Source organism: Microcebus murinus, chromosome 25 (assembly GCF_040939455.1).
Source record: "Microcebus murinus isolate Inina chromosome 25, M.murinus_Inina_mat1.0, whole genome shotgun sequence".
In the NCBI taxonomy this organism is placed as follows: Eukaryota; Metazoa; Chordata; class Mammalia; order Primates; family Cheirogaleidae; genus Microcebus; species Microcebus murinus.
Genome location: NC_134128.1, coordinates 4,138,672 through 4,155,234, shown reverse-complemented (window position 1 = coordinate 4,155,234; position 16,563 = coordinate 4,138,672). Strand labels below are relative to the sequence as shown.

General features: G+C 47.0%; 1 protein-coding gene across 1 annotated transcript in view; it reads right to left on the bottom strand.

Annotated features, from left to right (window-relative positions):
• ODAD2 (outer dynein arm docking complex subunit 2) overlaps window positions 1-16,563 on the bottom strand; it is a 144,662-nt gene that overhangs the window by 85,518 nt on the left and 42,581 nt on the right. Inside the window, exons 11-16 of the mRNA XM_020284096.2 lie at window positions 14,275-14,421; window positions 13,679-13,888; window positions 8,803-9,045; window positions 8,368-8,478; window positions 4,212-4,366; window positions 1,820-2,062 (exon numbers count right to left, since the gene is read on the bottom strand). Coding sequence (XP_020139685.1) covers window positions 1,820-2,062; window positions 4,212-4,366; window positions 8,368-8,478; window positions 8,803-9,045; window positions 13,679-13,888; window positions 14,275-14,421 — 1,109 coding nt within the window. The remainder of the gene's footprint in view (window positions 1-1,819; window positions 2,063-4,211; window positions 4,367-8,367; window positions 8,479-8,802; window positions 9,046-13,678; window positions 13,889-14,274; window positions 14,422-16,563) is intronic.

Here is a 16,563-nt window from a genome sequence, read left to right as displayed (position 1 = left end):
TAACCAGAAGCCAAGCCTTACCTAAAATTCCACAAACTAGTTTTGGTGCATTTATGAATAAATGCTTCTATCACTGTCATCTCATCATTTACTCTACTATTTTTAAATTATCCCTTCACTTGTCCGTCCCCCTACTTCAATCATATTCTTGGGGCCTGTGTTTTATCAATGAATTCTTTTTTCTTTTCCATTTAGTTGTTTCAAAACTTGATTGATTCTTTAAGAGCCAGAATAAGAAAAGAGTAGAGCTGTTTTCTCTGGCCATCTCTTGAATGGATACAACTGAAAAGTCAACAAAAATAGCACTTTACTTAAAAATAGGTATATTTTAAGTAACCACTTCCCACCTAGTCACTGTCTTTCAAACACACTCTTTTCTTCACAGCATTTCATACTATCTGGAATCATTTCACTTGTTTGTTGATTGAGCATGTAGTCTGTGTTCCACACACACAATAGTGTGTAAGTTCTAAAGAGCAGGAATTTTGTTTTGGGTACCGCCATAAATCCAGGGCCTAGCACAAAAGATGCTCTATAAATATTTGTTTAATGGGTAGAGGAATACACAATAAGAATGTCAATCCACACAGTTGACCCTTGCAAGTAAAAGATGAAGGCAGAGAAGTAGAATGGGGCCAGAAGGCAAACGCTTTGAACACCAAGCTAAGCAATTTAGGTTTGGTTTTTAAACCGTCGAGAAGTCACTGAAGGTTCTTTGGGCCAGGGAAACATTATCAGATGCACAGTTTAGGAAAATAATGTCAATGCTGTGCAGAAAGGTATTAAAACGGAAGGAGGAGACAAGAGGTGACGCCACGTAAGACCCATTTCAATAGTCCGGGGAAAAGACGACAACCCAGCTGAGAGCAGAAAGGAGAAATGGGGTCCCAAAGGTCAGAGGTAGCTGGTGGCCAAGTAGATCTGAGTAAGCAAAAAATAAAGAGGAACCAAAGATCAAAAGAAATACACAAAGCCATTTCTGACAAGTGTTTATCAGGTCCTAATGAATACCATGCGTGTTTCAAAAAGATACATACATTAGAAAGTTGTTTTTGAGTCATTTTTGAGCCAATATTCTTCCCTTAAAGTTATCACGTGTGCAACTTATATTCCTTAGTTTCTGAAACCCCCAAGAGAAAGGGGCCAATAAGCAAATAAAAAGAAGTTATTGGAGGCATTAGTACTTGTGTATGAGATACGTGGTTAGATGTGGCACACACACACACACACACACCCTGTGGGTTAAGTTTCTCTGGAAAACCCTAATATAGCAACTTTAACCCATTTGGGTTCCTCTCTCTTTGATATATATAAAATCTTGCTATTATTCTTAAATAATACCACATGTGAGCCTTTTCTTCCAAATTAGACAATAAATTGCTCAAGGGACAAGATCATAGCTTGAAATCCTTTGTCTCTTCCCTCATCAGTTTGCAGTTCTTTTTAGGTACCCAAAATACTTTTGCTGAATTGGTGAGAAACAAGGATACTGAGAATGGTACCTAGAACCACTTAGGACCTGAGTTAGACCAAGAGAGAGATAACCCTTCCCTAGGATTAGGGAGGCAGGGAAAAACTGTGTTGATTGAATTAAGGTTTCCACGTGGGAAATTGATTGCCGGGTATTGTAAATCCTCCCAATATGCCCAGTTTTAGCCCTGTAAGTTATGATTTGGTAACCTTGTTGTTATTTATATGATAACACATTTTATTTTTTTCATCAGTTGTACACATCATTTCTAAGCGATGACGCTGTGCTGTGCCTGCCCAAGTGTCCCCCAACACCCCCTGTAAATCCCCCGTCTCCAGGGCCACTCACATCATACTCTCCGGCTCCGTTGCACAGGCACCGACTGCTTTTGTGACGTTCACAAGAAGAGCTTGGTTTATTCCGACGAGCAGGTTCACCAGTGGCTGAATGCCGCCACACTTCCGGATAATGACTCGGTTTTCATACTCTTGGCAGCATTCCCCCAAGGCCCCAACCACATTCACGAGCACTTCTTCAGGCTGGTCAGTTAAAAGTCCCACCAAGGTTTCAATGGCTTTGTATTCTCGAAACCTAATTCATCAGAGAGAGAAATGGGAGGGTGGGGGGGGAAACAATATTGCTCTTAGTATAAAGTTAGATAATAATATTAAGAATAATAGCCAAAACTTACTAAATGCCAACTATCTGCTCACTCGATCCTTGCAACCCCCCTATGATGCAGATACTATTTGATCCCCATTATTGGACTGCTGACCTGAAGCTTGGCAGATAGCAGAGCTGTCATCCGTACCCACCATCTATCTGCTCCACACCTGTGCCCCTAACCACTATGCGATATGGCCTCTAAGACAACTAAGGCTGTTTCCAAATCTGCTATATCTGGAGGCTATGATTCCACTCTGCTAAGGGTTTTTTCCTCATCTTAGAGAGACTATTTTACATGAACAAATATTCCTTTTACTTCTATTTCATTTTATACATTTTTAGAGATGGGGTCTTGCTATGTTTTCCCAGGTTGGTCTCAAACTCCTGGCCTCATGAGATCCTCCCACCTCAGCCTCTCTCAAAGTAGCTGAAACTATAGGTGGGAACCACCAAACCTGGCTTACAAAGCATTCTGAATGTTTAATGAAAATTAATTATATATACTTTTGCTTTTAAACACATCAAACACCACTTTATTATACCTGTTTGGGTTTAGTAAGTCTCTCAAAATAATTAGTAGCATGGGCCACTTTGATAAAAATCTGTCGTCCTCAGATATCTTTGTATTAACCATTAATACATTTAGCATCTCTCTTGCCATGCAGTTTCACTCTCATTTTTTTCACTATATCACACACACACACCAAGAGGAAGTGTGCTATATAAAGGTAAATATTTGAGAATGACTTGTTTCTGTATTGCACATTTTTTCCCTTTCTGATAAATTTCAGCAGTATTTTCAACTACCCCCATGTGGCTGAATTAAGATAAAAGTTTAATTAGCTGAGGTTACTTTTAATGTAGCCATTACTTCACTACACGTTCTTTATTAAGTAAACGTATTTTGTGTTAAGTAGGAGATGTGAATTTCTTCTTAAAGGAAACCACTGGATGGAGACAATTCTGATGCTTCAGAATGCCCATCATTGAGAGTGTGAACCATACAAATACATAAAGAGAGAGATTTGAAAATTAAATCAAATGATCATAATGTTTACAAATACTTTAAAATAAAATTCAATGAAATCATCACATTTGAAAGTGACTACTCTTTAAGAGTAATTCTTTAGTTGACATTTAGCTGATTCATCTTGTTTATATTTAAGGAAAGGAAAAAGAATGAAATCACTTCTATCTCTAAAGATCCAGTGGGAAATGTACTCCCTTATCTTGAGAAGTCTTCACAGGAGATATCAGAGATATTTCTAATATAAATGGCTGCCCATATGCAAAATAGCCTGTTTGCACAGAAAGACCATGTCAGTAAGCCTCTTAGTCTTACTAAGGCACAGAGTCACTGCCAGGTGGTGGGGTGGGCAGACAGGTCTTTCATTTCTAAGAATCCCTTCATTCTGCCAGTTTCACCCAGAATGTACACCTACAACTAACATTAGAATTGAACTACCATTTGATCCAGCAATCCCACTACTATGATTTCCTTTTATCAAAAGGGAAAAAAGACATTCTATAAAAAAGACGTCTGCACTCGAATGTTTATACAAGCACAATTCACAATTGCAAAGATGTGGAAACAGCCCGAGTGTCCCTCAATACATGAGTAGATTAATAAAATGTGACCTCTGTGTAGCACGGAGCACTACTGAGCCATAAGAACAATGGTGAACTAACACCTCTTGTATTATCCTGGATGGAACTGGAAACCATTCTTCTAAGTGAAGTATCACAAGAATAGAAAAACAAATACTCCGTGTACTCACCATTAAACTGAAACTAATCGATCAACACCAGTGGGCACATATGGAAATAACATGCATTGGAGGGGACAGGAGGGGATGGGTCAATTCATACCTAACAGGTACAATGTACACTGTCTGGGGGATGAGTACATTAAGACTCAAACGGTATAAAAGCAATTTATGTAACCAAAACATTTGTACCCCCATAATATTCTGAAAAAAAAGCAAAAAATTCAACTATTATAATAGCATTAAATTATAAGAATGTGTTTGGGTGGCCATATTTTTATTACAGAATATTGAGTGCCTTCTCTTACTTGGTCACGTTCTCTTTGCTGATGGAACATTTCCATATGGCCCCAGTGACGGCAGCTAAGCGTTCTTTGTTGTCAGTGTTGTTGAGCAGACTGGCCAGGGGTTTAAGTCCTCCGTGCAGCCTAACCAGGTCCCGGGTTTCCTCATCTTCAGCACACTGCACAAAAAGCAAATCAGAGGCTGTCAGTGATGGAGACGCACCATGCTTCCAGTGACTGCTAAAGTGGCTGCCATTCTAGCAGCTCTGCAACGTCCAAGAGTATCATTTTCTGAAGGTGCCTCCAAGTAAAATATAATTCTTCTCTACACTGGCAGCTATCTGACAGTACGTCTCTCCCCTTAGGTGGTTTTGGGAAAGAATAGCAGTTTCTACACACTCAACAATTCTCCCAAGCCAGCTCTGGGGTAGGTCGCCTGGGCTTCCACTGAGACAGACACAGAGGTCAACAAGAAATCTAGAATGCCACATGCCTGCATAGGGGATTTCTGCAGCCACGCAACCCAGAGTGTTGGACAAATGTACCAGACAGATGAGTGACAGGGCCTTGGTCAGATCTTCAATGATCCCTGAAATCTACAGACGAAGAATTTCCCCAACAGAGTTTCTATGCCCAGAGCAGTGGGTTATATCAAAAGTACCTGATGTTTTATTCAAACATGTTTATCCATGTTTGTGTCATCCTGTGGAATAAATATTTTCTGCATAGATGTTCCCAATTGAGCATTCTTCTCAGGTCCTAGAGCCAACAGATGATAAATTTCGTGCATATCTGGCTATGATTCCAAACTACCGTTGTTTTCTGATGCCATGCGATGCAGGCATGTGTCCTGCGTCATCCCTAACAACCACTGGAAGAAACTGTCACCGCAGTATGCCTTATGGGCACCTGCCATGTGGATCTTCAGAGTGTGGTTTTCGATTCTGGTTCAGTGGCAACTTTTAAAAATTAGTCGCTATTTCCAAGCCACTCGATAGTTACTCATATGAGGCATATATACAAACCAAGTCTGTATGTCATTGCTATGGGCGGAATTGTGTCTCCTCAAAATTCATATTCTGAAATCCTAATTTGCAGGACTTTAGAATGTGACTGTATTTGCAGATAGAGTCTGAAAAGAGGTAATTCAGGCTGAGGCCATGGGGGTGGGCCCTAACCCAAGAGGACTGCTGTTCTTGATAGAAGAGACTAGAACACCGAAACTCATAGAGGAAAGACCAAGTGACGGCACAGGGACAAGACAGCTGTCTGCAAGCCAGAGAGAGACGCCTCGGACAGGCCAACCAGCTCGAGCTTGCACTCTCCGGGACTGGGAGGAAATAAAGTTCCCACTGTTGAAGCCACGCAGTCTGTGGCGCTTGGCTATGACAGTCATGGCAGCGATATGCAACCCTCTGCTGAAATGAGCCCTCCTCCACTCTGTCTTCTCAGCGTAACCCCCGTTCTCAGCCTGCCCCCCGTTCTCAGCCTGCCCCCGTTCTCAGCGTGCCCCCCGTTCTCAGCGTGCCCCCCGTTCTCAGCGTGCCCCCCGTTCTCAGCCTGCCCCCCGTTCTCAGCCTGCCCCCGTTCTCAGCGTGCCCCCCGTTCTCAGCGTGCCCCCCCGTTCTCAGCGTGCCCCCCGTTCTCAGCGTGCCCCCCCGTTCTCAGCGTGCCCCCCGTTCTCAGCGTGCCCCCCCGTTCTCAGCGTGCCCCCCCCGTTCTCAGCGTAACCCCCGTTCTCAGCGTGCCCCCGTTCTCAGCGTGCCCCCGTTCTCAGCGTAACCCCTGTTCTCAGCGTGCCCCCCGTTCTCAGCGTAACCCCCCGTTCTCAGCGTGCCCCCGTTCTCAGCGTAACCCCCCGTTCTCAGCGTGCCCCCGTTCTCAGCGTGCCCCCCCCGTTCTCAGCGTGCCCCCCGTTCTCAGCGTAACCCCCGTTCTCAGCGTGCCCCCGTTCTCAGCGTGCCCCCGTTCTCAGCGTGCCCCCGTTCTCAGCGTGCCCCCGTTCTCAGCGTACCCCCGTTCTCAGCGTGCCCCCCGTTCTCAGCGTGCCCCCGTTCTCAGCGTGCCCCCGTTCTCAGCGTGCCCCCCCGTTCTCAGCGTGCCCCCCCGTTCTCAGCGTGCCCCCGTTCTCAGCGTAACCCCCGTTCTCAGCGTGCCCCCGTTCTCAGCGTGCCCCCGTTCTCAGCGTGCCCCCCGTTCTCAGCGTGCCCCCGTTCTCAGCGTGCCCCCGTTCTCAGCGTGCCCCCCCGTTCTCAGCGTAACCCCCGTTCTCAGCGTGCCCCCCGTTCTCAGCGTGCCCCCGTTCTCAGCGTGCCCCCCGTTCTCAGCGTGCCCCCCGTTCTCAGCGTGCCCCCGTTCTCAGCGTGCCCCCCGTTCTCAGCGTGCCCCCGTTCTCAGCGTGCCCCCGTTCTCAGCGTGCCCCCCGTTCTCAGCGTAACCCCCGTTCTCAGCGTGCCCCCGTTCTCAGCGTGCCCCCCCGTTCTCAGCGTGCCCCCCGTTCTCAGCGTGCCCCCGTTCTCAGCGTGCCCCCCGTTCTCAGCGTAACCCCCGTTCTCAGCGTAACCCCCGTTCTCAGCGTGCCCCCCGTTCTCAGCGTGCCCCCCCCCCGTTCTCAGCGTGCCCCCGTTCTCAGCGTAACCCCCGTTCTCAGCGTGCCCCCCGTTCTCAGCGTGCCCCCGTTCTCAGCGTGCCCCCGTTCTCAGCGTGCCCCCCGTTCTCAGCGTAACCCCCGTTCTCAGCGTGCCCCCCGTTCTCAGCGTAACCCCCGTTCTCAGCGTAACCCCCGTTCTCAGCGTGCCCCCGTTCTCAGCGTGCCCCCCGTTCTCAGCGTGCCCCCCCCGTTCTCAGCGTAACCCCCGTTCTCAGCGTGCCCCCGTTCTCAGCGTGCCCCCCCCGTTCTCAGCGTAACCCCCGTTCTCAGCGTGCCCCCCGTTCTCAGCGTAACCCCCGTTCTCAGCGTAACCCCCGTTCTCAGCGTGCCCCCGTTCTCAGCGTGCCCCCCCGTTCTCAGCGTGCCCCCCGTTCTCAGCGTGCCCCCCGTTCTCAGCGTGCCCCCCCGTTCTCAGCGTGCCCCCCCGTTCTCAGCGTAACCCCCGTTCTCAGCGTGCCCCCCGTTCTCAGCGTGCCCCCGTTCTCAGCGTGCCCCCCCCTTCTCAGCGTGCCCCCCGTTCTCAGCGTGCCCCCCGTTCTCAGCGTAACCCCCGTTCTCAGCGTGCCCCCCGTTCTCAGCGTGCCCCCGTTCTCAGCGTAACCCCCGTTCTCAGCGTGCCCCCCGTTCTCAGAGGGGATCAGCTGCGGTTAGGCAGGGGCCTGCGCCCTCAGCGACCAGCCATGCGCTGATTTGCCAAGGCCATTGTTCTCTCTACCATCCAACCTGTTTTCTGATATATTATGAAATTCATAATATACAAGGCCGGGCGCGGTGGCTCACGCCTGTAATCCTAGCTCTCTGGGAGGCCCAGGCGGGAGGATTGCTCGAGGTCAGGAGTTCGAAACCAGCCTGAGCAAGAGTGAGACCCCATCTCTACTATAAATAGAAAGAAATTAATTGGCCAACTAATATATATACAAAAAATTAGCCGGGCATGGTGGCACATGCCTGTAGTCCCAGCTACTTGGGAGGCTGAGGCAGCAGGATTGCTTGAGCCCAGGAGATTGAGGTTGCTGTGAGCTAGGCTGACGCCACGGCACTCGCTCTAGCCTGGGCGACAAAGTGAGACTCTGTCTCAAAAAAAAAAAAATAAATAAAAACCTTTTCCTAACAAAAAAAGAGAGAGATAAAAAAAAAAAAAAAAAAGTGGGTGAAGATTAATGTAAGTAAACTAGTAAAAAGACAAAACAGGAACACACACACACACATTCATTCATCCCTCTTGTCTTGATAGATTTCCCAAGAGCATTGGGAGGGACGTGGGGTGGCACCGGGCACTTACTTATCTATTAATATTTCACACTAAGTAAGCAGTTTTAGGAGACGGAGATATCAGTGTCTTCTAGAAGTGTAAATGATCGCACCGCACGTGTGGAAGCAGGTTCCGCACGTGTACGAGTCTCCGTCACTACGCGAGCCCGCGCTCCCGACGTGCGCCCCGCCGCCACCGGCGCGCTAGAGGCGCGGAGCCCGGCCCAGCCCGGGAGGGGACGGCGGGGCGCCGGGCACGGGCGCGGCCGCGCGGCGCACCTGGTAGATGGCCATGGCGCAGTGCTCCTGCAGCTGCTCGTTCTCGCTGCTCAGGTTCTTCACCAGGTTTTCGATGATCCTTTCCGCCTTGATCGCGGCGCGGTAGCTCTCCTAGGAAGAAGAACGTGGCTATTCATGGGGGCACGGTGCATGACTGGAAGTCCCCATCCGCATCTATTCATAATTGCGCTGCACACACCTCCTTAGTCAATAGACACCAAAGCCCAAGCTGGACACATCGACACGACAGTAAGAGAATTAATCGACATTTGAAAAAACAGATATCGCACAGTACTGATCTCCTTACTGTCCTGTCGCTTGATCGTCTCTTTCTACTAGAATGCTGACTTCTTCAAAAAGAATTCCCTAAGCAATCGTGGAACCTTAAAGGCGATTTTGTGCGCGACTGAAGCCAGCGGCGAGAGCGGCGGGTACCTCGGACGCGCACTCCTGCAGCGTGCCCACCACGGGGATCAGCATGTCCTCGTGCGACGTCTTCAGCAGGCGCGCCAGCAGCGGGATGCCCCCCGCCTTGCGGATCGCCTCTTTGTTGGCGTTGCTCTTGCTGCAGCTCCACAGCGCCAGCGCCCCGCAGCGCGCCACCTCCACGTCCCTGGCGTCGTACAGACTCGACTGGGCCGGCTCTGCTGAATGGTGCGCGCAGTCCAGGAGAGAGACCTGCGGGGACAGACAAGTACCGCAAACTCGCTGCGTCCTGCAGAGCTTCAAGATTGCTACCCCGCTCACCGCCACCAAACTAAGCGTGCCTTAAAATACAGTTAGGTAGAATGAACAGTGCTGAACAACACATTGAATTATAGTCGACAGTTAATTAGGGCATACTTTAACTAAAAGAGTGGAATTGGGATGTTCCTAACACAAAGAAACGATAAATACCTGAGGTGATGGATACCCCAATGACCCTGATTTGATTATTACCCAGTGTACGCCTGTATTGAAACATCATATGCACACAATAAATATTAATATATATAACTATTACGTACCCATAGTCATTAAAAAGAAAAAAAATTAAAAAAGAATGTTTTTAAAATATCAACTTTCCTAGTACACAGAAGCCAGTGACAGTAAAGAAACAAATAAAACCCTTCGAAACACTTTCCTTCAGATTTGGGAGCTTTTACATTTCCTTCCCACAAGAAATTTAATCCCACCAAGATAGTGTTTTCTTAATATGGCTCCGATATTTACAGTAATAACATGTGTAAACCACATCCTCAGCCCTAGAATCTCAGAAAACTAGCTTCCTTAAACTTCTAGAACTTTCTAATGAGAACTGAATGGCCTTTACACCCTTAAAACCATGAGAACTCTTTGAAGGACAGAAGCTACCACATGTGCTACCAACACCAACTGAGCCAAATGGCATGGCTGCCAGCATCCATTTTCTTCTTTGCAAACACTGACGTCACTGAAAACCTTCAGGGAAGGCGATTCACTATGGGGACACAGCTGTATGTCATGTTGCCCCATGGAGGACGCCTCCCCAGAGACGCAAGTGCAACTGTCAGAGGAAGCCGCCAGCCATTCTTGCAGGCTCACTGCCTCTTCCGGGGGCTTGGGAGCCATCATCTATGGAGGTCCACTCCATTCTTCTCTCTGCAGGCCCATGTAGTGATGACCACAGACCCCAAATTCAGTAGGGAATAGCCTAGGCTAAGTAGAGTCTCTCAATCCCAATGTCAAATTCCAGTGGACACCTGTAGGTCCAATTGGCTATGGTCCATGGACAGGCAGGGACAAGGAGCACTGATGTGGCTTCTAGATCCTGACTACAGGGAGGACAGGAATGTGGGAAAAGTTCTAAGACAACGGGACTGAACACAGGGCAGATAGCCTAGAAGTGTCTACTTTCATTATTCCCTCATTATCTATATAAAGTCCAGGCTCCTGAACCCACGTTGACTCACTGGGCAAGGCCCCGTGTGAGCAGCATGGTCCTCCAGCTCCAGCTCACACGGCACGTCCACCCTGAGTCAAGCCGCATTAAACCCCTCAGACTCGCTCAGTGCTGTTCCCAGTTTTGGGTCTTTATCAACACAGCTTCATCTTCCTGAAATGCTCTCCCCTGGTGGGTGTGCCTGACAAAACTCAGCAAGCGACATCTCTCCCAGTCTTTCTAGAACCTCTTCCTCCAAGGAGAACCCCCTTCTCTGTTTCTGCACTACTCCCAGCACTGACTCCAATCAAATACCTCTCGCACACCATTACACTCGCAGCTCTGTCTATGTCCTCCCTGCCCCCACGCTGCCACCACTCGATGGCTACATCACTGTGGTCAGGGACACAGGCATTTCTATTTCCACCACCTAGTCTGCACCCGACACACAGTGCCACTCAGGAAACGTGTGGAGCGTCCCCCAGCACAAGGGCAAGGAAGCTACACACACAGAGGAGCATGGACTCGGGCCACACTACTGGCGCCACCTGGCTCCTGCAAGATTTCCCAGCCTGGGTGCATTCTCCCTGCGTTAGCTGACTCACATCTTCTACTCAGTCTTTTTCAGGGGTCCCTCTCAGACACTGACCTCCCACCAGCCCAAACCCCCTGCGGCCAGCACCTTCCTGAGCCTGACCTTGGGGCTCTTGCTCTGACCCCTAACCAGCACTGGCCCCCCTCTGTAGCGAGGCATCTCCCTCATCTCCAGTTTTAGTTGGGGACTCTTGCCTGTGTGCTGCCTGCGCCACGCACCCCATGCCTAGCAAACCAAACATGCATCCCAGCTCCGCATCCTGCAGAGATGAGTTCTCAGCCCTGCAATTACAAGTCCAGTATTGGTCTTTCCTGTTCCTAATTTAGTACCATGTAAAATTATGTTAAAATGCGTGTCATTATCTTGGTTAGGTTAAGTGCAATTATCCAAATACAGCAAGTTTTTTGTTTTGTTTTTGTTGTTCAATGTTGATTTGTTATAATGTTGATTAGGAAAAAAATCGATTCCTGGCTGGGGCCACTGCCTATGTGGAGTTGGCACGTCCTCCCCTGTCTGCGTGGGTTTTCTCTGGGTACCCGGGCTTCCGCCCACACCCCAAAGATAACTATACAAATGCAGAAGGACAAACGATGCCACACAAAAGAGCTCAGCAGCCCACCGAATTTGTGACTGTTTGGGAACTGTGTGGTGGGAGGAGATGCCCCTAATAATTTTTGCTTTGCAATCATTTATTACTTGATTTAACCCACTACTCACGGATTCACCAATAACTGGGTAAATAATTATCTTACTTGTTTTTATTAAATGTATATAGAGCTCACATTTATTTTAATGCTTAATATTAAGTGTTTTGGGTCTTTACTTAGAAGTTTGGTGGTGTTTTTTGTGACCAGAAATATGGTAGGAACTTAACTCTTGTTTATATCAATTAGCCTATGGTAAAATTGGTTTCATTATATCTTGTTTTGCTTAAAATTGCAGTTTCCAAGACCCTATCCATGATGTTAACTGAGGACTTACTGTAGTAGGTCCCCAAAAGTGATGCATGAGACTGTCATAAAAATGCATTTTAGTTTTATGCTACATCACCCATTCTTAACATTTAATGGGAGTAGTTTCAGTGGACAGCCACATAGCCTACCAAATTATTTCATTAGTTAAGCAGATGATAATCATAGCAATAATTATATTTCCCACAACACTATTTATGAAAATTTTCAAACACAGAAAAGCTGAAAGAATTGTGCGGCAATCGTATCTCAAACATCCATATATCCGCCATCTGGATTCTAGAACTAACAATCTGTCGCTATTTCTTCTATCAACATCTAATCATCTATTTACCCATCCATCCAACCATAAGTCCATCTCATTTTTGATGCTAATAATGACATTTACAGTGCTTTACAAATAACAAAACACAGAATCTCTTTTGGTAAATTTCTGAATCCTTTTCTCAGTGTACATAGTCACATTAAAATCCATATTAATCCAATAGATCTTTATTAACCTTTTATATGTGTAAAGTACTGCACTCCGTGCTGTGAAGACATTAAGATGAACGAGACACGTCCCTCATGTGAGGAACTTGAAAGGCAGAAGTGGAGACACACCAGTAGGATAAAAGTCTGGTGGACACAAGATCTACTGATCCTTACGAAGGAGAATAAAAATACATTTCTGCACTACATTCGCTTTTATTAACATGCTGACATGGCAAAGGTCGTGGGCAGAATCCAGATTGTTTTTCTTTTGGTAACAATTATTTTTTTTAAATCACTTTTTCTGATTATAAAAGACATACATAGAAGACAAATTGGCAAATGTAGAAAAACTGGAAGAAAAATCAGTAATTTTCAGAGAAAACCCCCAAGAGCAATTTTGTGTGTTTATTTCTAGTAGGTTTCTTTTCCCTCTACTGGTAGGGTAGGTCTTTAAAAATAGAGATCATAAATATCAACAGTTTTAAATTCTGTTATGATGTTACATAATGTTATATAATCTTAAATATTACACACTTTATTCCTTGTTACTAAATATACCTCCAAAACAAACAGTGGTAGCCGACTGTGGATGTTTCTTATGGTTCTACTGCAGACTGTCCCACTGATCGCAAACGGTTGAACACCTGGCTGTTTTCGGATCTCGGTCCCCCCGCTAACAAGGAGACGACTAAGAGCTTGCAGCTCTGACTGTCGCCGTGGGAGAGAGTCCTCGCAGTGAGGCCACCACCTCAGCGGCCACGAGAAACCAGACCACTTGGCACTGCGCAGGTCTCCCCGTCTCTTACGTCCCTGCTCACCCATCCCTGCACGAACCAACCCATCCCTACAACCGTCGTAGGTGGTAACAATCACATCTACTTTAAAAATTTTCTACTTCTTTGAAAATTGAGTTTGAACATGTTTCTTGGCCACTGACTGATGTAAATATGCAAAAATTATTCTTAAGGACATGTGACACAAAAACAAGAGTCTCAGAACACACCCATATGGCTGAGGACTGTCCGGAAAGGCCAGTAGGGAGCCAGTAAGGAGCCAGTAAGCCAGTAAGGCCAGTAAGGAGCACCGTCCCCTCCCTTGCTCTCCCCTGCCCTGCCCTTCCTTCTCTCCCCTGCCCTCCCCTTCCTTCTCTCCCCTGCTCTCCCCTTCCTTCTCTCCCCTGCCCTCCCCTTCCTTCTCTCCCCTGCCCTCCCCTTCCTTCTCTCCCCTGCTCTCCCCTTCCTTCTCTCCCCTGCCCTCCCCTTCCTTCTCTCCCCTGCCCTCCCCTTCCTTCTCTCCCCTGCCCTCCCCTTCCTTCTCTCCCCTGCCCTCCCCTTCCTTTCCCTGCCCTGCTGCCCACGTCAGTCCACTCACCAGCTTCGTGATGCCTCCATGCTTCCTCACCACCTGCCGGGCTCTTTTAAACTTGGCGACATTGGCGATGGTCTCGGCCGCCAAGCATTTCAGGCTCTTGTGTGGGGAATCGAGTATATTCACCATAATTGGTAATCCCCCAAGGTCAACGATATTACGTCTGATTTGAGGATTATGACTGATTTCCTTCAGGATTTTTAATGAGCCAATCTGCACAAGAAAAAAAAAAAGTTACAGATGAATGAGTGCTTAATACATAACCAGCACGATGTCTTTCGAAATTCCAAGGCTGCCTAAAATCCTTCCCCAATTAAGTTTGTTCAGAAGTAGTGTCCACGAGCAGTGGTCACACGCGTCCTCCGTGTTTTCCTTCGCGTAGGTAAACACGCATGCATCGGGGACGAATGAGGAAGAGCAGGAGAAAGAGGAAAAGCTAAAGAAGAGAAAGCACAGCTCATAAAAGCAGCAGGCTGGTTACCAGCAACCACAGCCGGTGAAGACAGGAAGTGGGCAGCACGGAGAGGCTGACACTGGAGCCGAGGAGAGAGCACAGGAAGGTGAGGAGACCCCTCGCACACTGGGATGGAGCCGCTCACCTTGCATTTGACTTCATCGGTTTCAAGCAAATTTATCAGCACCTCCAGGCCTCCGACATCTCTGATTGCCAACTGGCAGGTCTCTTGAGCCAGGTTGAAGTCCCTCATTGAGCACAGCGCAATCACTGTAGCTGTCTGGTTTCCTCCCTACAGAGACGCGATGCCAGAGACGGTTAGATCGAACCCCGTTCCCTGAGGAATGCACCAAATGGCTGTGAATCCAAGCCCTGCTCTGAGTGGCTGCAGTTTGTTAGATGAATCGTGTACAGCTGAAGCACGGACAAGCTGTAGAGAGCGTCATAAACATTGCTCCAATGAGGAGCCAACATCTAAAGGGGTCTGTGTCCTTGAGCCGGCACATTAGGTGGCATCAGTACATGAAAGAGAGTCAAGGGGCGGGGCTTGTGAGACCGGCTGAGGAATGGAAGCTGTACGTGGAGGTAAGACATGGTCCCCTCCCACCCCACCACTCTTGAGCAGTGTGTTGTGTAATGCAGACGGTGTCTGGAAATTATTCTTGCAGATGTGGGTAGAACATTCTGGAATAGAAACAACCTGGAGAAAGAGAGACTGTACAGCAATGCAGACTGGGACCTGGAGCAGGTGGGAGAGGGCTGTGGGTTTGGAAAGGGAAGCCAATTCCAGCAGGACCCGGAAATGGATTTGATGGGCAGGACGAAGAAGAAAGAGAGCTTTTCCAGGTGAGCGAGAGGCCGGCCCAACGCAGGGAACCGTGCCAATGTCTGCTCGGCGAATAGCCACGTGTCAAGAGCAGTGGTGAGCTGCTCCTTTAAGGTAAAAACCAAAAATCTGAATGATTAACATGAAATTAATGCCTTATCAGCAAACCAGACCTGCTAGGAGATTAAAATCCGAATGCACTGCAGAAATTCTTAAATAATGACCACTGGTCGTGACCGCTTTGAAAATCTTCTGAAGAACACAGCGCAGCGCGTGTCATTACAGAGAGTGGCCGGCAAACAAGAGCACGGGCGTGAGCACTGAAGCTGCCCGTGACACAGAGCCTATACTTCTGTTGGAGCTGAGCACAGACTGCTTTTGTGAGTGGTGCTAACAGCCTGTGATTCCCGCCTCAAAACAGTACCAATGGCCTCCAGTTGCTCTCTCTTTTAAGGAAAGAAACCTTCGATTTATATTTATTTTCATTTGTTAATCATTATTTTACATTGCAATCATCTATTTTTATATATGAAAAATTACACACATATATAATATATAAATATAGATTATTTATTATATAATGTATACATTATTATTTATGTAAATGTTTTATGTTTATATATAAATATAGAAATTTAAAAATATAGTATACAAAATATGTAACTATTAAAAGTATTTTTATATAATAGATAATCTGTATAATGGGCTTAGCACAGGAAACGGAAATTACACACAAGTGCCCCACCCCCTCCTCCTTCGTATCATACGTGGCTCATCAGCAAATCCTCTTGTGAATTCAACACGATAGGTTACTATTAAAATAAGAAACTGAAATGGGATTGCTAGAGGACCCCGAGTGAAGATGGAAAGGTTTAGAGTTCAGTCTTTCCTCTTACTCCTTTTAAGAAAATTCTTTGCACGTCTCTAGAAACGCCACAAACAGCGATCACCGACAGTTCCCACTGTCCACACGAAGCCTCCCAGTGGGCGAGCCAGGAGGTCCTCTTTAGTCAAGATCAACTTTAGAATGGCCAGAGCCTTAATTTCCTATTCTTTACATTTAAAACAATAAATTATGTTCTTACAACTTTTCATGCCCTCTTCCCCTTGCTATCAAGAGAAATGTTACCTCCACCAATTTTCCTCCAGTTGCTTTTAAAATAAAAAATGATAAATCCTGTTTTTCTCACTATCAGGTTCATAAACTCCCTTATTTGGGGGCATAAGCCTCCTACCTGCTAGCACTTCCTATTCCTCTTTTAGAAAAACAAAAGGCAGATAATTTCTGTAAACCATAAAGCAGGCTCTACGTGCTGACCATCATTTGTTACAGGCAATTATATAATGCACAAAAAAAAGAGCAAAAAAGATAAGAAAAATCATTTTTATTTGAACAAGCCTTTTTCCCCCCTGAATTTAAATGGTTAAAAGGAGCTAGAAGCTTCTAGAGTAGGGGTCAGGGGAGGTATCTGTAAAGGAACAAAGTTGGGTTTCTATATCATGAGTTTGAAAATGCAAACCCCGAGCTTCAGGTAGAGAGAGTTCTTCAGGCAGAGTAGACGCGACTAGAAAGCGCAGGGCGAGGTGGAACAGGGTGTCACCCTTTGG